Raw genomic sequence first — 23426 nt, 5'->3', positions numbered from 1 at the left:
ATATTTTTTATTTATTTATTATTTTATAAGTATTTATTATGGAACAAATATTCTTAAATCTTTGGACATTGTTCTTATTTATTTACATGTTTTCTGTAAATAAATAATTCCCATGTATTATTTTTTCCATACATCCATCCATCCATCTTCTTCCGCTTATACGAGGTCGGGTCGCGGGGGCAGCAGCTTAAGCAGGGAACCCCAGACTTCCCTCTCCCCAGCCACTTCGTCCAGCTCTTCCCGGGGGATCCCGAGGCGTTCCCAGGCCAGCCGGGAGACATAGTCTTCCCAACGTGTCCTGGGTCTTCCCCGTGGCCTCCTACCGGTCGGACGTGCCCTAAACACCTCCCTAGGGAGGCGTTCGGGTGGCATCCTGACCAGATGCCCGAACCACCTCAACTGGCTCCTCTCCATGTGGATGTATTATTTTTTAATTTTTTTTATTTCTCATTTTCTAAGTATTTACTATGAAAAAAAAACATTCTTAAATCATTGGACATTTTATTTATTTATCTTTACATTTGTTTCTTTAAATACATAATTCCATCGTAATAACAATATTTTTTATTTTATTTCACATTTTACAAGTATTTATTATGAAAAAAATATTCTTAAATCTTTGTACATTGTATTTATTTATTTTTACATGTTTTCTTTAAATAAATAATTCCTATGTATTATTTTTTTAATTTTTTTTATTTCTCATTTTATAAGTATTTACTATGAAAAAAAAAATCTTAAATCTTTGGACATTTTATTTATTTATCTTTACATTTGTTTCTTTAAATACATAATTACATCGTATTAATAATATATATTTTTTATTTATTTATTATTTTATAAGTATTTATTATGGAACAAATATTCTTAAATCTTTGGACATTGTTCTTATTTATTTACATGTTTTCCTTAAATAAATAATTCCCATGTATTCATATATTTTTTATTTATTTCACATTTTATAAGTATTGACAATGAAAAAAATATTTAAAATTTTTGGACATTTTATTTGTTTATCTTTACATTTGTTTCTTTAAATACATAATTCCATCGTATTAATAATATGTATATTTTTTATTTCACATTTTATAAGTATTTATTATGCAAAAAATATTATACATTTGAAAACAATTTATAATATAAAAGTTCCACTTGAAATAATGTAACTTTTAAACATAACCCGGCCAATAACGCTAACTCTGATTCTCAATTGATGCCAAAGTCTTGTAATGCTGCTCTTTAACCACACGGAGGCACTGCTCCATCATAGTTGACGTTACAGTTGTGTTGCTGCAGCCAGTTACAGCCACCAGAGGGCGGTGTTGCGCGAGGTTTTCCATAATACATTACAATTCACATCTTAGATGAAATCCTTTTTTAAAAAGTGCTTATGATTAAAATAATATTTACATGAATACAATATACACACAAAAAAAACGCAGAAATATGATGCATAAAACAGAGTTTTGGGCAATTTAGTCTATGTTCTATGATTTATAACCTTGTGTTTAGTCTATTTAATCATGTTCTACAAAAGCCAAAAGCAGTGAAGTTGTCACGTTGTGTAAATGCTAAATAAAAAGAGAATACAACAAATAATTTTCAACTTATATTCAATTGAATAGACTGCAAAGACAAGATATTTCATGTTCACACTGAGAAACTTTGATATTTTTTGCAAATATTAGCTCATTTGGAACTTTAATGCCTGCAACATGTTTCAAAAAAGCTGGCACAAGTGGCAAAAAAGAGTGAGAAAGTTGAGGAATGCTCATCAAAGACTTATTTGGAACATCCCACAGGTGAACGGGCTAATTGGGAACAGGTGGGTGCCATGATTGGGTATAAAAGCAGCTTAAATGAAATGCTCAGTCGTTCACAAACAAGGACGGGGTCGAGGGTCACCACTTTGTCAACAAATGCCTGAGCAAATTGTTTAAGGACAACATTTCTCAACCAGCTTTTGCAAGGAATTGAGGGATTTCACCATCTACGCTCCGTAATATCATCAAAAGGTTCAGAGAATCTGGAGAAATCACTGCACGTAAGCCATGATATTACGCACCTTGGATCCCTCAGGCTGTACTGCATCAAAAAGCCACATCACTGTGTAAAGGATATCACCACATGGGCTCAGGAACACTTCAGAAAACCACCGTCAGTAACTACAGTCGGTCGCTACGTCTGTAAGCGCAAGTTAAAACTCTACTATGCAAAGCCAAAGCCATTTATCAACAACACCCAGAAACGCCGTCGGCTTCGCTGGGCCCGAGCTCATCTAACATGGACTGATGCAAAGTGGAAAAGTGTTCTGTGGTCTGACGAGTCCACATTTCAAATTGTTTTTGGAAACTGTGGACGTCGTGTCCGGACCAAAGAGGAAAAGAACCATCCGGATTGTTCTAGGGTGAAAGTGTAAAAGGCAGCATGTGTGATGGTATGGGGGTGTATTAGTGGCCAAGACATGGGTAACTTACACATCTGTGAAGGCACCATTAATGCTGAAAGGTACATACAGGTTTTGGAGCAACATATGTTGCCATCCGAGCGACGTTACCATGGACGCCCCTGCTTATTTCAGCAAGACGATGCCAAGCCACGTGTTACTAGACTGGCCTGCCTGTAGTCCAGACATTGAAAATGTGTGAAGGCTAAATTATGAGAAGGAACAACTTAAGCTGTACATCAAGCAAGAATGGGAAATAATTCCACTTCCAAAATGTGTCTCCTCACTTCCCAAACCTTTATTGGGTGTTGTTAAAAGGAAAGGCCATGTAACACTCAGCTTTGTCTCAAACTTACTAAAAGTAAATTGTAGATTATAAAGTATACACTGTAAAAAAAAAAATCCTATTTTTATGGTTAATTTACTCAAAATTTCTACTGTAATTTTTCTATTTTTTTTTTTATTGTTTATAAAACTGTAGAATTGAAGACATTACCTGTAAATAAACAATCCGCCTGTTATTTTAAGTAATATGCCAGTAATGACAAACTGTGTATGTTTAAATTTTTTTTACAGGAAAAATACTAAATTAATTATACATAGCATTTTCTGTTTTCTTAAATTACTTTCAAATTCATGTACAATTACAGTAATTATACTTCATTAAATATGTAGCTTGTTACATAAAAGTCAATGTCCATACTAACAATCTAACACAGTAAAACTGTAAAACTGAACAAAGCTGCAGGCCAAGGTTGAACTAATGAACCTTCTAATAGGGACCCAAACACGTTTTACATTAAATATTGAACAAGCAAGACTTATATAACTTTAGAGTGACATGCACAATTCAGTTTCAAATAATAATAATAATAATAAAAAAATATCAATGGCATATCAAATAAAATGTAAATAAAAATTGAATGCCTCTTTTCTAAGTGCAGCCTTCTGAGGTAAATATCAAAATAAACATTTTCCACAGGCTAATAATACATTTGAAAATAAAATAACAATAATGAAAATACACCCCTGCGATGAGGTGGCGACTTGTCCAGGGTGCACCCTGCCTTCCGCCCGATTGTAGGGAAGGGAATAAGGGGTAGAAAATGGATGGATGGATGGAAAATACACCCCCCGCTACCACCAAACCTCCCCCCCTCCACACACACACACACCTTGTAGCGTCCCGGAAGAGTTAGTGCTGCAAGGGGTTCTGGGTATTTGTTCTGTTGTGTTTATGTTGTGTTTATGTTGTGTTACGGTGCGGAAGTTCCCCCGAAATGTTTTTGTCATTCTTGTTTGGTGTGGGTTTACAGTGTGGCGTATATTTCCAACAGTGTTAAAGTTTTTTATTCGGCTACCCTCAGTGTGACCTGTATCGCTGTTGATGAAGTATGCGTTGCATTCATTAGTGTGTGTGTGTGTACAGAAGCTGCGCTGGCTGGCTGGCTGGCTGGCTGGCTGGCTGGCTGGCTGGCTGGCTGGCTGGCTGGCTGGCTGGCTGGCTGGCTGGCTGGCTGGCTCCCAGGAGGGTTGGCTGGCTCCCAGGAGGGTTGGCTGGCTCCCAGGAGGGTTGGTTGGCTGGCTGGCTGGTTGGCTGGCTGGCTCCCAGGAGGGTTGGTTGGCTGGCTGGCTGGCTGGCTGGCTCCCAGGAGGGTTGGCTGGCTCCCAGGAGGGTTGGCTGGCTCCCAGGAGGGTTGGTTGGCTGGCTGGCTGGTTGGCTGGTTGGCTGGCTGGCTCCCAGGAGGGTTGGTTGGCTGGCTGGCTGGTTGGCTGGCTGGCTCCCAGGAGGGTTGGTTGGCTGGCTGGCTGGCTGGCTGGCTCCCAGGAGGGTTGGCTGGCTCCCAGGAGGGTTGGCTGGCTCCCAGGAGGGTTGGTTGGCTGGCTGGCTGGTTGGCTGGCTGGCTCCCAGGAGGGTTGGTTGGCTGGCTGGCTGGCTGGCTGGCTCCCAGGAGGGTTGGTTGGTTGGTTGGCTGGTTGGCTGGCTGGTTGGCTCACTCCCAGGAGGGTTGGCTGGCTCCCAGGAGGGTTGGTTGGCTGGCTGGTTGGCTGGCTCCCAGGAGGGTTGGCTGGCTCCCAGGAGGGTTGGTTGGTTGGCTGGCTGGTTGGCTGGCTCCCAGGAGGGTTGGCTGGCTCCCAGGAGGGTTGGTTGGTTGGCTGGCTGGTTGGCTGGCTGGTTGGCTTGCTCCCAGGAGGGTTGGCTGGCTCCCAGGAGGGTTGGCTGGCTGGTTGGCTGGCTGGTTGGCTGGCTCCCAGGAGGGTTGGCTGGCTGGCTGGTTGGCTGGCTCCCAGGAGGGTTGGCTGGCTGGTTGGCTGGCTCCCAGGAGGGTTGGCTGGCTGGTTGGCTGGCTCCCAGGAGGGTTGGCTGGCTGGTTGGCTGGCTCCCAGGAGGGTTGGCAAGTATTAGAAATAGTGGTGGCCAGAGTTTGACACCCACACCCATAAAGGTATTTTTCTGCAGAACTGTTTGCATCGTCACTTTATTAAAGGTGGTTGATCTTAATAATTTAGTAAAAATCTGTAAAATTACGATATTTTTCCGCAAAACGATTCATGAAAATTTCTGTAAAGATAATGTCTTTGATCATTATTTGGCTTACAATATTTTACTTTAACTTTATGGTTTTCGTTTGGCAGCCGTAGCTGCCAGTAGATGACCATTTTTTTACAGATTTTTTTTTTTACAGTGTAGTTAAAGTACAGATGATTGTCACACACACACACTAGGTGTGGTGAAATGATTCTAGATTATAATTCACGCATCTCTCACCTGCTAGTAGACACACGTGGCCATGGACCCACAGGCTGGTCCACTTTCAAACCCTCCAAGATGGCGGGATCGACAGTTCCTGAGGATTGCGATTGAATCTTCATCTAAACGGAACTAGGCAAGCATCCTGTGGGTCGCCATCCCAGTGAGACTGGAAATAGTACAGTAAGTGTTTGTTTTGTCGTGGTTATTTTGTATGTTTAGCACCTAGCAATGCTTGCTAATGCTATCGCGTTTCAATAAAGCTACATGCGTTTAGCACTCGGCTTCTAAAACTTATTGCTCATCCTCTTTGTGCTCGGGCTCAAAAATATTAGGTTCTGGATCGTAATTTTCCCAAAGTAATCGTTGTTGTGCTCTCACAAAGTCTGCTTGACTGGCATTGTTGTCGATGGGGAAGGGATCTGTGCTTCCTCTTTGTCATGCGATCACATGACTGGCTTCCTCTTTATTTCTCAGCGGGATTGCTACCATTTTGATCATATCTATTTATTCACAAACTTGGGAAGTCTTTGTGTGTCATGAATCAGACATATTTGATATATGCCAATTATTCATAATACATATATTTTTTTATTGCATTCTAAATCGTAAATAAATGGACCAATGGAGCCAATGAAAGTTGCTCTAGTCTGCCTATAAAGCTCTTAAAAAATATATATATATAATCATAATAATATAAATATTCATAATAATATAAATAATAATAATATAAATAATAATAATAATAATATAAATAATAATAATAATATAAATAATAATATAAATAATAATATAAATAATAATATAAATAATAATAATAATAATATAAAGCTCTTAAAAAATAATAATATTGTTATCAAGTTGTAATATGCATACTTTAAGTACTTATGTAATGTAGTAACGTTCATAATAACATGTCATATTTATGTATTTTGCTCATTTTAAGCATCTGGCGGCGTATTCATTCCACAGACAAGACGCTCGCTTTTTCCTCCGACAACAACAAACATTTAAACGATGTGTCAGGCCACATTAAAACGATGTGGCATTCCATAAAGACCATTTATCATTTAGCTTAAAAGACGTGGCGCGCCACTTTAAATGATGTGGCAGGCCACTTTAAAACGATGTGGCGGGCCACTTTAAGCAATGTGACGCTCCACTTTAAACGATGTGGTGGGCCAAGATAAAAGACGTGACGGGCCACTTTAAACGATGTGGCATGCCGTGCATTATCATTTGCCTCAAACAATTTTGCGGGTCACTTTAAAGGATGTTGCAGGCCACCATAAACAATGTTGCAGGCCACTCAAACGATCTTGCAGGCCAATTTAAACGATGTTGTGGGCCACTTTAAATAATGTTGCAGGCCTCCATAAACAATGCCGCTGGCTACATAAAACGATGTTGCAGGCAGCATTTAAAACGATGTTGCAGGCCACCTTAAAAACAATGTAGCAGGCCAATTTAAACGATGTGGCGCTCCACTTTACATGATGTAGTGGCCCACAATAAAAGATGTGACGGGCCATTTTAAATGATGTGGCATGACATACAGACGTTTATCATTTGCCTTAAACGATTTTGCGGGTCACTTTAGACGATGTTGCAGGCCACCATAAATGATGTTGCAGGGCACTTTAAACGATGTTGTGGACCACTTTAAATAACGTTGCAGGCCACCATAAACAATGTTGCAGGTCACTTTAAACGATGTTGTGCACCACTTTAAATAATGTTGCAGGCCAAAATAAACGATGTTGCCGTTCACTTTAAACAATGTTGTGGACCACTTTAAATAATGTTGCAGGCCACAATAAACGGTGTTGCAGGCTACTTAAACGATGTTGCAGGCCAAACTAAAATCGATGTTGCAGGCTACATTAAAACAATGTTGCAGGCCACTTTTAAAACAATGTTGCAGGCCGATTTAAAACTATGTTGCAGGCCACTTTAAAACGATGTTGCAGGCCACTTTTAAAACAATGTTGCAGGCCGATTTAAAACTATGTTGCAGGCCACTTTAAAACGATGTTGCAGGCCAAATTTAAAACAATGTTGCAGGCAGCATTTAAAACGATGTTGCAGGCCACATTAAAACAATGTAGCAGGCAAGTTTTAAACAATGTGGCGATCCACTTTACACGACGTGGTGGCCCACAATAAAAGATGTGACGGGCCACTTTAAATGATGTGGCATGCCATGCATACGTTTATCATTTGCCTTAAATGATTTTGCGGGTCACTTTAAACGATGTTGCAGGCCACAATAAATGATGTTGCAGGCCACTTTAAACGATGTTGTGGACCACTTTAAATTATGTCGCAGGCCAAAATAAACGATGTTGCAGGCCACTTTAAACAATGTTGTGGACCACTTTAAATAATGTTGCAGGCCACAATAAACGATGTTGCAGGCTACTTAAACGATGTTGCAGGCCAAAATAAAAGTGATGTTGCAGGCTATGTTAAAACAATGTTGCAGGCCGAGTTTTAAAACGATTTTGCAGGCCACATTAAAAACAATGTTGCAGGCCACATTAAAACGATGTTGTGGGCCACTTTATATAATGTTGCAGGCCATTATAAACAATGTTGCAGGCTACTTAAACGATGTTACAGGCCACATTAAAAACGATGTTGCAGGTCACTTTAAACAATGTTGCAGGCCATATTACAAACAATGTCGCAGGCCACATTAATAACGATGTTGCAGGCCACTTCAAAAATGATGTTGCAGGCCAATTTTAAAGGATGTTGCAGGCCACAATAAACAATGTTGCAGGTCACTTAAACGATGTTGCAGGCCATTTTAAACGATGTTGTGGGCGATGTTGCAGGCCACTATAAACAATGTTGCAGGCCATATAAACAATGTTGCAGGCCATTTTAAAAACGATGTTGTAGGCCACTTTTAAAGGATGTTGCAGGCCACAATAAACAATGTTGCAGGGCACTTTAAACAATGTTGCAGGCTACTTAAACAATGTTGCAGGCCAAAATAAAAAACTATGTTGCAGGCAGATTTTAAAACGACGCCGCAGGCCACATTAAAAACGATGTTGCAGGCCATTTTAAAAACGATGTTGCAGGCGAGTTTAAAAACGATGTTACAGGCCAGGTTAACAACGATGTTGCAGGCCACCTTGAAAACGATGTTGCAGGCCAATTTAAAAACGATGTTGCAGGCCACAATAAACGATGTTGCAGGGCACTTTAAACAATGTTGTGGGTTGATTTAAATAATGTTGCAGGCCACAATAAAAAATGTTGCAGGCTACTTAAACGATGTTGCAGGGCACTTTAAACGATGTTGCAGGCTACTTAAACAATGTTGCAGGCCAAAATAAAAACTATGTTGCGGGCAGCTTTTAAAACGACGCCGCAGGCCACATTAAAAACGATGTTGCAGGTCACATTTAAAAACGATGTTGCAGGCCATTTTAAAAACGATGTTGCAGGCGAGTTTAAAAACGATGTTGCAGGCCACTTTAAAAACGATGTTGCAGGCCACTTTAAAACGCTGCATCATTTTGAGGTTCTCCGTGGCACGCCTCAAACGATGTGGCAGACCGCTTTAAACGATGTGGCGGGTCAGATTTGGTCACACAGGCCTTGAGTAACCCACTCAGTGGCCTGAGATGGGTAGGTTGTGAGTTGAAACCCCGGCCGAGTCATACCAAAGACTATTAAAATGGGAGCCATTACCTCCCTGCTTGCCACTCAGCATCAAGGCTTGGAATTTGGGGGGTGAAATCACCAAAAATGATCCCCGGGCGCGGCCACCGCTCCTGCTCACTGCTCCCCTCACCTCCCAGGGTGTGAACAAGGATGATGGGTCAAAATGCAGAGGACAAATTTCACCACACTTAGTGTGTGTGTGTGACAATCATTGCTACTTTAACTTTGCTGCTTCTCCTTTAAACGCAACCGTCAGCAGCTTCTTCATATTTTCCTGGATACATGCGTAGATGTTTTTTCAACGTCGCGGGCTCGCAGTGCTACGCTCCGACTGCTTCACCAAAGTTCGCTCGCTCCACGCTCTGACATGTTGTTGATGAAACGCACGCTGCCATCTAGTGGCGGGGAGGCTCATGACACCATTTTTTTTTTTTTTTTTGCTGGCAACACAATTTAAATTGTTTTTATTTTTCAGATGATTAAAATGTCACTCTTGAGGAAAAGACGGCAACAATTCTCCCTGGAGGGCGTTGTTGGTGGTCAAAGACGTCCTCTTTAATGGGTACACTTGAACACAGTTAGCAGCGTGCTAATATGCTTCAGTCAACACAACACACAGCAACTAAGTGGAGGGGGGGGTGGTCAGTCGTCATCAGAGTGCACCTCCTCCCACTGGACCCGCACGTCGACATGCATGAGACTCTACCACATGTGACGTCCACACTTCAAAACATACTTTACTGGCTTCGTGCTCGTCGTCTTGCAGGGAACATTTCATACAAAGCGAGTGGTTGGAAATTAGTTTTTATTTTCACCTCATAGCCCTGCTAGTGTGTGTGTGTGCGTGCGTGTGTGTGTGTGTGTGTGTGTGTGTGTGTTTGTGTGTGCGTGTGTGTGTGTGTGTGTGCATGGCTGCATCTTTTTTTTAAATCCCGCATGCATCAAGTAAATACTTCAGTCCCTTTTTTATTCTTTTGTCCGAGAAATACGTCAGCGCTAGCTAGCTAATAGTTTAATGCCGTTCAGGGGAGCGCCGGCGGCACACACGTATGAGGGGGTACAGGCTGCAGCAGGTCAAAGTTCAAGTAGGCAGATGTTTGGCGTACTCTTCGGCGGTCACAAAGTGGGAAAAACCAAAAGAACGAGACGGAAGCTGCCAAGCGGGTTACGCGTGGTAATTAATCATTCTATGCTAGCTGTCATGAACACCCAACGTAGCGTAGCTTTAACCTTGGTAGTCATGAAGAGGAATGATACATATTTTTTAGAATATCGTAGCACCATCATTTTTTTTTGTTGTTTGTTGAAAAGAAGAAATAGAAAAAGAAAAAAAAAAATAGACGACGGAGAGTAAAAAGAAATGGAACAATGCTATGCTAGCTACACGCGGGTGTTAACACTCGTCTGTTTAATAACGCAAACTTCTTTTTTTTTCTTTTTTTTTTTTTCACGTAACATGCACTTTTTGGTTAATTTCGGTTAATCCCTTTGGCAGAAAAAAACAAAAACAAAGTTGTAATGATGTTACAAACAAACGCTGAGGCACTTAATGAAGCTGACGTGACGGAGCAACACAAAAACTATGTACACGTATGTAAAAGTGTTACATTATAAATAGGTTTTAAACCATAGATACTATATACATCTTCAGACAGTGATGGTTGCTTTGGGCGTTGGCGAGTGGTCACCGTGGCGGGGGGGGGGGATGGGGGGCGGGGCCAGGGTTCAGGCGGGGGCCGGCTCATTCTCGCTTCCTCAGGATGACGTAGATGAGCCCGCTGATCAGCGCCAGGGGGAAGGCCACCCACGCCAGGATGTAGGAGTAGCCGAAGACGTCCTTCTCGGGCACCCAGTCCGGACTCATCACCGTGTAGATGATGGCGCCGCTCATCACGAACAAGCCTGGAAGGGAGAGAAAGAAAGAAAAAAAACGGGACTTTTCGATACGGTTTGCCTTATTTGGTCATATGTTCCTGCCCTCAAAACATGGAATGTCAAAACACCGAATTGTCAGCAGGAAACGTCGTAACACGAAACGTCGTAACACGAAACGTCGTAACATTAAACATTGTAACATGACACTTTGTAACATTAGGCACTGTAGCACATAACGTGGAACGCGACAAGAAACATCGCAACATGAAACAACGTAACAGCAAGCAACGTCAACACAAATGATCGTAACATGAAACGTCACAACATTGGAAAAACGTCATGTCAAAATAAATGATCATAGCACGAAACATTGTTACGAGAAACATTAAACATCGTAACATGAAACATTGTAACATGAAACTTTGTAACATTAGGCACTGTAGCACAGAACTTAACATGGAATGTGACAAGAAACATTGTAACATGAAACGATGTAACAGCAAACAACGTCAAAACAAATGATCATAACATGAAACATCGCTGCATAAAACTTCATAACATTGAAAAACGTAACGTCAAATTAAATGATCAAAACATTGTTACATGAAACGTCATAACATGCAACATTGTAACACGACATGTCGTAACATGAATCTTCTTAACATGAAATGTCAAAACACGAAACGTAACATGAGACGTCGTAACATTAAACGTTGTAACACAGAACATTGTAACATTGTTGCGTCGAAACACATAACATTGTAGCACAAAACACTGTAACATTGTTACGTCGAAACACGTAACATTGTAGCACAAAACATTGTAACATGAAACATCGGAACACGAAATGCCATTGCACTAAACATTGTAACACGAAACGTCATAACACGAAACACCGTAACACAAAACACCGTAACACGAAATGTCGCAACATTAAACATTGTAACATGAAACTTCATAACGTTAGGCACTGTAGCACAGAATTAAACATGAAACATGACAAGAAACATTGTAACATGAAACGATGTAACAGCAAACATTGAAAAACGTAACGTCAAAATAAATGATCACAACACGATACATTGTTACATGAAACGTCATAACATTAAATATTGTTACACGGAACATTGTAACATTGTCACGTTGAAACACGTAACATTGTAGCACAAAACATTGTAACAGTGTTACGTCGAAAAATGTAACATTGTAGCACAAAACATTGTAACATGAAACATCGTAGCACGAAACATCGTAACACGAAATGCCGTAGCACAAAATGCCGTAACACGGAACACCGTAACACAAAACACCGTAACGCCGTAACACAAAATGTCGTAACATTAAACATTGTAACATGAAACTTCATAACATTAGGCACTGTAGCACAGAACTTAACATGAAACGTGACAAGAAGCATTGTAACAAGAAACGATGTAACAGCAAACATTTTAACATGAAACTTCCTAATACTAAACATTGCAACACGGAATGTAGCACAAAAACATTGTAACATAAAATGTAATAACATTAAGCACTGTAACACAGAACTTTTTAACACGAAACGTTGTAACATGAAACATAACATGAAACGATTTAAAAGCAAACATTGTAACGTGAAAAATCAATCAATCAATCAATCAATCACATTTTACTTATATAGCCCTAAATCATGAGTGTCTCAAAGGGCTGCCCAAGCCACAATCAAAACATGACACACATTACCATACCATAATTGTAACTTGAAACGTCATAACATTAAAGATTGTAACACGAAACATTGTAATATGAAACATCGTAACACAAAATGTCAAAACATGAAATGACGTAACAGGAAATGTTGTAACAGAAAATGTCGTAATACGAAATGTCGTAACATGAAATGCTGTAACACGAAACTTCGTAACATGAAGTGACGTAACCCAAAATGTCCACATGAAAAGTTGTAACACGAAATGTCTGAACACAAAACTTCATAACATTAAGCACTGTAACACGGAACTTAACATGATATGTGACAAGAAACATTGCAACATGAAACAATGTAACATCAAATATTGTAAAACGTAATATCAAAACGTAACACAAATTATCATAACACGAAACATTGTAACATGAAACGTCATAACATGAAACATTGTAACATGAAATGTCAAAACACAAAATGTCAAAACACAAAATGTAACATGAAACGTCGTAACATTAAACATTGTAACGCGGAACATTGTAACACGAAACATAACAGCAAACACTACGAAATGTCAAAACATGAAACATTGTAAAATGAAACGTAACACAAATTATTGTCACATTAAATGTCATACCAGTAAATGTAACGCAAAATGTCAAAACATGTAACATTGTTGTACAAAACATCGTAACATGAAACATTGTAACACAAAATTTCATAGCACTAAACATCGTAACACAAAACGCCGTAACACGAAATGTCGTAACATTAAACATAGTAACACAAAACGTAACATGAAATGTCGTAACATGAAATGTCGTATCATGAAATGTCGTAACACAAAATGCTGTATCATGAAACATTGTAACACAAAACATCATGACACGAAACGTTGTAACATGTAACACCGTAACAGGAAATGTCCTAACATGAAATGTTGTAACACGAAACAGTGTAACATGAAATATTGCAAGACGAAACATTGTAACATGACACTTTATAACACTAAGCATTGTAATATGGAATGTAAAAAACGTAACACCAAACGTTGTAACACGAAATGCCAAAACAGGAAACCTAACACGGAAAGTTGTGACATGAAAAGCCATAACAAGAAACGTTTTAACATTAAACATTGTAATATGAAGTGTAATAACATCAAGCATTGTAACAAGGACCTTAAGACGAAAAGTCGTAAAACGAAACATAACATGAAACGATTTAATAGCGAACATTGTAACGCGAAAAATATAAGCATCATGACACAAATTATCATAACATTAAACATTGTAACACGAAACGTTGTAACATGAAACATCGCAACACGAAATGTCTAAACATGAATTGTCGTAACACAAAATGTCTGAACACGAAAGTCGTAAAATAAACATTGTAACATGAAACGTCATAACATTAAGGACTGTAACATGGAACTTAACACAAAATGTGACAAGAAATATTGAAACATGAAAAGATGTAACAGCAAACATTGTAACATGAAAAGTCGAAACATAATACAAATGATCATAACACAAAACATTGTAACATGAAACGTCATAACATTAAACACTGTAACACGAAACGTAACACGAAACGTAACACGAAACGTAACACGAAATGTAACACGAAACGTCGTAACATTAAACATTGTAACATGACACTTTGTAACATTAGGCACTGTAGCACATAACGTGGAACGCGACAAGAAACATCGCAACATGAAACAACGTAACAGCAAGCAACGTCAACACAAATGATCGTAACATGAAACGTCACAACATTGGAAAAACGTCATGTCAAAATAAATGATCATAGCACGAAACATTGTTACGAGAAACGTCATAACATTAAACAGTGTGTAACACGACATGTCGTAACATGACCCCCAAACGTAACATGAGACGTCGTAACATTAAACGTTGGAACACGGAACATTGTAACATTGTTACGTCGAAACACGGGACGTTGTAGCACAAAACATTGTGACATTGTTACGTCGAAACACGGAACATTGTAGCACAAAACATTGTAACATGAAACATCGTAGCTCGAAACATCGTAACACGAAATGCCGTAACACTAAACGTCGTAACACAAAACACCGTAACACCGTAATGGTCATATGTTCTTTCCCTCAAAATATGTAATGTCAAAACATCGAAACGTCGTAACGTGAAGTGTCGTAACCTGAATTGTCAGCAGGAAATGTCGTGACACGAAATGTCTGAACACGAAACGTTGTGACGTTAAACATTGTAACATGACACTTCGTAACATTAGGCACTGTAGCACAGAACTTAACGTGGAACGCGACATGAAACATCGTAACATGAAATGATGTAACAGCAAATAACGTCAAAACAAATGACCATAACACGAAACATTGTTACATGAAACGTCATAACATTAAACGTCATAACATTAAACATTGTGTAACAGGAAACACAAAGTCTGAACACAAAACGTCGTAACATTGTAACATGAAACTTCGTAACATTAGGCACTGTAGCACAGAACTTAACGTGGAACGCGACAAGAAACATTGTAACATGAAACGATGTAACAGCAAACAACGTCAAAACAAATGATCATAGCACGAAGCATCGCTACATGAAATGTCACAACATTGAAAAACGTAACGTCAAAATAAATGATCATAACACAAAACATTGTTACATGAAACGTCATAACATTAAACATTGTGTAACAGGAAACGTCGTAACACAAAATGTCTGAACACGAAATGTCGTAATGTTAAACATTGTAACATAAACTTCGTAACATTAGGCCCTGTAGCACATAACTTAACATGGAACGCGACAAGAAACGCAACAAGAAACATTGTAACATGAAACGATGTAACAGCAAACAACGTCAAAACAAATTACCATAACACGAAACATCGCTACATGAAACGTCACATCACTGAAAAACGTAACGTCAAAGTAAACAATCATGACACGATACATTGCTACATGAAACATCATAACATTAAACATTGTGTAACAAGAAACGTCGTAACAAAAAATGTCTGAACACGAAAGGTCGTAACATTAAACATCGTAACATGAAACATTGTAACATGAAACTTTGTAACATTAGGCACTGTAGCACAGAACTTAACATGGAATGTGACAAGAAACATTGTAACATGAAACGATGTAACAGCAAACAACGTCAAAACAAATGATCATAACATGAAACATCGCTGCATAAAACTTCATAACATTGAAAAACGTAACGTCAAATTAAATGATCAAAACATTGTTACATGAAACGTCATAACATGCAACATTGTAACACGACATGTCGTAACATGAATCTTCTTAACATGAAATGTCAAAACACGAAACGTAACATGAGACGTCGTAACATTAAACGTTGTAACACAGAACATTGTAACATTGTTGCGTCGAAACACATAACATTGTAGCACAAAACACTGTAACATTGTTACGTCGAAACACGTAACATTGTAGCACAAAACATTGTAACATGAAACATCGGAACACGAAATGCCATTGCACTAAACATTGTAACACGAAACGTCATAACACGAAACACCGTAACACAAAACACCGTAACACGAAATGTCGCAACATTAAACATTGTAACATGAAACTTCATAACGTTAGGCACTGTAGCACAGAATTAAACATGAAACATGACAAGAAACATTGTAACATGAAACGATGTAACAGCAAACATTGAAAAACGTAACGTCAAAATAAATGATCACAACACGATACATTGTTACATGAAACGTCATAACATTAAATATTGTTACACGGAACATTGTAACATTGTCACGTTGAAACACGTAACATTGTAGCACAAAACATTGTAACAGTGTTACGTCGAAAAATGTAACATTGTAGCACAAAACATTGTAACATGAAACATCGTAGCACGAAACATCGTAACACGAAATGCCGTAGCACAAAATGCCGTAACACGGAACACCGTAACACAAAACACCGTAACGCCGTAACACAAAATGTCGTAACATTAAACATTGTAACATGAAACTTCATAACATTAGGCACTGTAGCACAGAACTTAACATGAAACGTGACAAGAAACATTGTAACAAGAAACGATGTAACAGCAAACATTTTAACATGAAACTTCCTAATACTAAACATTGCAACACGGAATGTAGCACAAAAACATTGTAACATAAAATGTAATAACATTAAGCACTGTAACACAGAACTTTTTAACACGAAACGTTGTAACATGAAACATAACATGAAACGATTTAAAAGCAAACATTGTAACGTGAAAAATCAATCAATCAATCAATAAATCACATTTTACTTATATAGCCCTAAATCATGAGTGTCTCAAAGGGCTGCCCAAGCCACAATCAAAACATGACACACATTACCATACCATAATTGTAACTTGAAACGTCATAACATTAAAGATTGTAACACGAAACATTGTAATATGAAACATCGTAACACAAAATGTCAAAACATGAAATGACGTAACAGGAAATGTTGTAACAGAAAATGTCGTAATACGAAATGTCGTAACATGAAATGCTGTAACACGAAACTTCGTAACATGAAGTGACGTAACCCAAAATGTCCACATGAAAATTTGTAACACGAAATGTCTGAACACAAAACTTCATAACATTAAGCACTGTAACACGGAACTTAACATGATATGTGACAAGAAACATTGCAACATGAAACAATGTAACATCAAATATTGTAAAACGTAGTATCAAAACGTAACACAAATTATCATAACACGAAACATTGTAACATGAAACGTCATAACATGAAACATTGTAACATGAAATGTCAAAACACAAAATGTCAAAACACAAAATGTAACATGAAACGTCGTAACATTAAACATTGTAACGCGGAACATTGTAACACGAAACATAACAGCAAACACTACGAAATGTCAAAACATGAAACATTGTAAAATGAAACGTAACACAAATTATTGTCACATTAAATGTCATACCAGTAAATGTAACGCAAAATGTCAAAACATGTAACATTGTTGTACAAAACATCGTAACATGAAACATTGTAACACAAAATTTCATAGCACTAAACATCGTAACACAAAACGCCGTAACACGAAATGTCGTAACATTAAACATAGTAACACAAAACGTAACATGAAATGTCGTAACATGAAATGTCGTATCATGAAATGTCGTAACACAAAATGCTGTATCATGAAACATTGTAACACAAAACATCATGACACGAAACGTTGTAACATGTAACACCGTAACAGGAAATGTCCTAACATGAAATGTTGTAACACGAAACCGTGTAACATGAAATATTGCAAGACGAAACATTGTAACATGACACTTTATAACACTAAGCATTGTAATATGGAATGTAAAAAACGTAACACCAAACGTTGTAACACGAAATGCCAAAACAGGAAACCTAACACGGAAAGTTGTGACATGAAAAGCCATAACAAGAAACGTTTTAACATTAAACATTGTAATATGAAGTGTAATAACATCAAGCATTGTAACAAGGACCTTAAGACGAAAAGTCGTAAAACGAAACATAACATGAAACGATTTAATAGCGAACATTGTAACGCGAAAAATATAAGCATCATGACACAAATTATCATAACATTAAACATTGTAACACGAAACGTTGTAACATGAAACATCGCAACACGAAATGTCTAAACATGAATTGTCGTAACACAAAATGTCTGAACACGAAAGTCGTAAAATAAACATTGTAACATGAAACGTCATAACATTAAGGACTGTAACATGGAACTTAACACAAAATGTGACAAGAAATATTGAAACATGAAAAGATGTAACAGCAAACATTGTAACATGAAAAGTCGAAACATAATACAAATGATCATAACACAAAACATTGTAACATGAAACGTCATAACATTAAACACTGTAACACGAAACGTAACACGAAACGTAACACGAAACGTAACACGAAATGTAACACGAAACGTGACACGAAACATTGTAACATGAAATGTCAAAACACGAAACGTAACACGAAACATTGTAACATGAAATATCAAAACACGGAACGTAACACGAAACATTGTAACAAGAAATGTCAAAACACGAAATGTCGTAACACGAAACGTTGCAACACGAAACGTCGTAACACGAAACGTTGCAACACGAAACGTTGCAACACGAAACGTCCTAACATCAAACGTCCTAGCACGAAACATCCTAGCACGAAAAGTCCTAACACAAAATGTCCTAACACGAAATGTCAAAACATAATACAAATGATCATAACACAAAACATTGTAACATGAAACGTCATAACATTAAACACTGTAACACGAAACGTAACACGAAACGTAACACGAAATGTAACACGAAACGTGACACGAAACGTGACACGAAACATTGTAACATGAAATGTCAAAACACGAAACGTAACACGAAACATTGTAACATGAAATATCAAAACACGGAACGTAACACGAAACATTGTAACAAGAAATGTCAAAACACGAAATGTCGTAACACGAAACGTTGCAACACGAAACGTCGTAACACGAAACGTTGCAACACGAAACGTTGCAACACGAAACGTCCTAACATCAAACGTCCTAGCACGAAACATCCTAGCACGAAAAGTCCTAACACAAAATGTCCTAACACGAAATGTCAAAACTGGAAAGGTAACACAAAACGTCGTGACATGAAACACCATAACATGAAACGTTTTAACATTGAACATTGTAACACTGAAGGTAACACAAAACATTGTAACATGAAACATAATAACATTAAGCACTGTAACGCGGAACTTACCACAAAAGGTCGTAACATGAAACATTAAAACATGAGACGATTTAACTGCAAAGTTTGTACCGCGAAAAATAGAAACATAACACACATTATCATACCATGACACATTGTAACACTAAATGTCGTAACATGAAACATTCTAATACGAAATGCCAAAACATGAAATGTCAAAACATGAAATTTCAAAACATGAAATGTCGTAACATGGAATGTCGTAACACAAAACGTTGTAACATGAAATGTCGTAACATGAAATGTCGTAACAGAAAATGTAACACAAAACGTAATACGTAAAATTGTTGCACGAAACATCGTAACACAAAATGTCGTCACATTAAACGTAGTACGTAACCCAAAACATTGTAACATGGGACGATGTAACAGCAAACACTGTAACACGAAATGTCAAAACATGAAACATCGTAACACGAAACTTCATAACACAAATTATTGTAACATAAAACGTCGTAACAGCAAATGTAACACAAAACGTCATAACAGCAAATGTAACACAAAACATAACACGTCAAATTGTTGCACGAAACATCGTAACACAAAATTTCGTCACATTAAACGTAATACGTAACCCGAAACATTGTAACATGAGACGATGTAACAGCAAAAATTGCAACACAAAACCTCGTAACACATGTAAACATGTCAAGCAGTCCCTAAAATGGTCGCCCGTCACTTACCACGAAAGGTCGTAACATGAAACATTATAACATGAGACGATTTAACTGCAAAGTTTGTACCGCGAACAATAGAAACATGACACAAATTATCATACCATGGCACATTTTAACACTAAATGTCGAAACATGAAACATTGTAATATGAAATGTCGTAACACGAAACGTCGTGACATGAAATGTCTTAACCCGAATCGTCAACATGAAACGTCGTAACACGAAATGTCTGAACACGAAATGTCTGAACACGAAATGTCTGAACACGAAACGTCGTAACATTAAACGTTGTAACACAGAACATTGTAACATGAAACTTCATAACATTAAGCACTGTAACACTGACTTTAACATGACATGACAAAGAACATTGTAACATGAAACGTCGAAACGTAACGCAAATTATTATAACACAAAACATTAAACACTGTAACACAAAACGTCGTAAGATGAAACATCGTAACATAACATTTCAAAACACGAAACGTAGCACAAAATAGTGTAACATTAAACATTGTAACACAGAACACTGTAACATGAAAATCAACAGCAAACACTGTAACACGAAATGTCAAAACATTAAACATTGTAACGCGAAACATCATAACACAAATTATTGTAACATAAAACGTCATAACGGCAAATGTAACACGAAACATTGTAACACGTAAAATTGTTGCACGAAACATTGTAACACAAAAAGTTGTCACATTAAACGCAATACGAAATTTTGTAACCCGAAATGTTTGAACACGAAACGTCGTAACATGAAACGTTGTAACACATAACATTGTGACATGAAACTTCATAACATCAAGCACTGTAACACAGAACTTAACAGGACATGACAAAGAACATTGTAACATGAAACGTCGAAACGTAACACAAATTATTATAATACAAAACACTGTAACATGAAACATCATAACATTAAACATTGTAACACGGAACGTCGTAACATGAAACATCGCAACATAACATTTCAAAACACAAAACATCGTAACATTAAAAATTGTAACACGGAACATTGTGACACGAAAGATAAGAGCAAACACTGTAACACAAAATGTCAAAACATGAAACATCGTAACGCAAAACGTCATAGCACAAATTATTGTAACATCAAACGTCATAACAGCAAATGTAACACGAAACCTAACACGTAAAGTTGTTGCATGAAACATCGTAACACAAAATGTAGTCACATTAAACATTGTAACACGGAACATTGTAACACGAAAGATAACAGCAAACACTGTAACACGAAATGTCAAAACATGAAACATCGTAACACGGAACGTCATAACACAAATTATTGTAACATAAAACGCCATAACGGCAAATGTAACATGAAACGTTGTAACCCGTAAAATTGTTGCACGAAACATTGTAACACAAAATGTCGTCATATTAATTGTAATACATAACCCGAAACATTGTAACATGAGACAATGTAACAGCAAACACTGCAACACGAATTGTCAAAACATGAAACATCGTAACACGAAACGTCATAACACAAATTATTGTAACACAAAACGTCATAAGGGCAAATGTAACACGAAACTTTGTAACACGTAAAATTGTTGCACGAATCATGGTAACACAAAATGTCGTCACATTAAACGCAATACGTAACCGGAAACATTGTAACACGAGACGATTTAACAGCAAACACTGTAACACGAAATGTCAAAACATGAAACATCGTAACACGAAACGTCATAACACAAATTATTGTAACACAAAACCTCATAAGGGCAAATGTAACACGAAACTTTGTAGCATGTAAAATTGTTGCACGCAACATCGTAACACAAAACGTCGTCACATTAAACGCAATACGTAACCCGAAACATTGTAACATGAGACGATGTAACAGCAAACACTGTAACACGAATTGTCAAAACATGAAACATCGTAACACGAAACGTCATAACACAAATTATTGTAACACAAAACATCATAAGGGCAAATGTAACACGAAACTTTGTAACACGTAAAATTGTTGCACGAATCATCGTAACACAAAATGTCGTCACATTAAACGTAACACGTAACCGGAAACATTGTAACACGAGACGATGTAACAGCAAACACTGTAACACGAATTGTCAAAACATGAAACATCGTAACACGAAACGTCATAACACAAATTAATGTAACACAAAACGTCATAAGGGCAAATGTAACACGAAACTTTGTAACACGTAAAATTGTTGCACGCAACATCGTAACACAAAATGTCGTCACATTAAACGCAATACGTAACCCGAAACATTGTAACATGAGACAATGTAACAGCAAACACTGCAACACGAATTGTCAAAACATGAAACATTTTAACACGAAACGTCATAACACAAATGATTGTAACACAAAACGTCATAAGGGCAAATGTAACACGAAACTTTGTAACATGTAAAATTGTTGCACGAATCATCGTAACACAAAATGTCGTCACATTAAACGCAATACGTAACCGGAAACATTGTAACACGAGACGATGTAACAGCAAACACTGTAACACGAATTGTCAAAACATGAAACATCGTAACACGAAAAGTCACAACACAAATTATTGTAACATAAAACGTCATAACGGCAAATGTAACACAAAACTTTGTAACACGCAAAATTGTTGCACGAATCATCGTAACACAAAATGTCATCACAATAAACGTAATACGTAACCGGAAACATTGTAACACGAGACGATGTAACAGCAAACACTGTAACACGAAATGTCAAAACACGAAACATCGTAACACGAAATGTCGTCGCATTAAACGCAATACGAAACGTTGTAACCGGAAACATTGTAACATGAGACGATGTAACAGCAAACACTGTAACACGAAATGTCAAAACATGAAACATCGTAACACGAAATGTCGTCGCATTAAACGCAATACGAAACGTCGTAACCGGAAACATTGCAACATGAGACGATGTAACAGCAAACACTGCAACACGAAATGTCAAAACATGAAACATCGTAACACGAAATGTCGTCGCATTAAATGCAATACGAAACGTCGTAACCGGAAACATTGCAACATAAGACGATGTAACAGCAAACACTGTAACACGAAATGTCAAAACATGAAACATCGTAACACGAAATGTCGTCGCATTAAACGCAATACGAAACGTCGTAACCGGAAACATTGCAACATGAGACGATGTTACAGCAAACATTGCAACGTAACACACGTAAACATGTCAAGCCGTCCCTAAAACGGTCGCCCGTCTCTCAGGCTTTTGTCCACTTAGGTTGCCTCGCCTCGGCAGGAACCGAAACCGAAAGTTAACCGGAAGTGGGTCCAGTGTGTTCGATTCTGAGGCGATCTTTTTTCTGCCAAACGGGGGGTGAACGTGTTCCTCGGACGCGACACGCTAAGTCTGCCGTGACAACATCGCACGGGGGTACTCACTGGCGAGGATCTGGAAGGTTCCGGTGACGAAGAAGCGGCCGCCCTTCT

At 38.0% G+C, this 23426-nt stretch overlaps 1 protein-coding gene across 1 annotated transcript in view; it reads right to left on the bottom strand.

The window, feature by feature from the left end:
* Positions 1-9409: 9409 nt before the first annotated feature.
* Positions 9410-23426, bottom strand: part of LOC133656451 (peripheral myelin protein 22-like) — a 24058-nt gene continuing 10041 nt past the window's right edge. The window contains exons 3-4 of the mRNA XM_062057531.1: positions 23379-23426; positions 9410-10781 (exon numbers count right to left, since the gene is read on the bottom strand). The exon at positions 23379-23426 is cut by the window's right edge and continues 93 nt beyond it. Of these exons, the coding sequence (XP_061913515.1) occupies positions 10621-10781; positions 23379-23426 (209 nt within the window). The 3' untranslated portion in view covers positions 9410-10620. The remainder of the gene's footprint in view (positions 10782-23378) is intronic.

The sequence above is a fragment of the Entelurus aequoreus genome, linkage group LG08 (genome assembly GCF_033978785.1).
Source record: "Entelurus aequoreus isolate RoL-2023_Sb linkage group LG08, RoL_Eaeq_v1.1, whole genome shotgun sequence".
NCBI classification, from domain to species: Eukaryota; Metazoa; Chordata; class Actinopteri; order Syngnathiformes; family Syngnathidae; genus Entelurus; species Entelurus aequoreus.
This window is presented reverse-complemented; position numbering and strand designations above follow the sequence as displayed.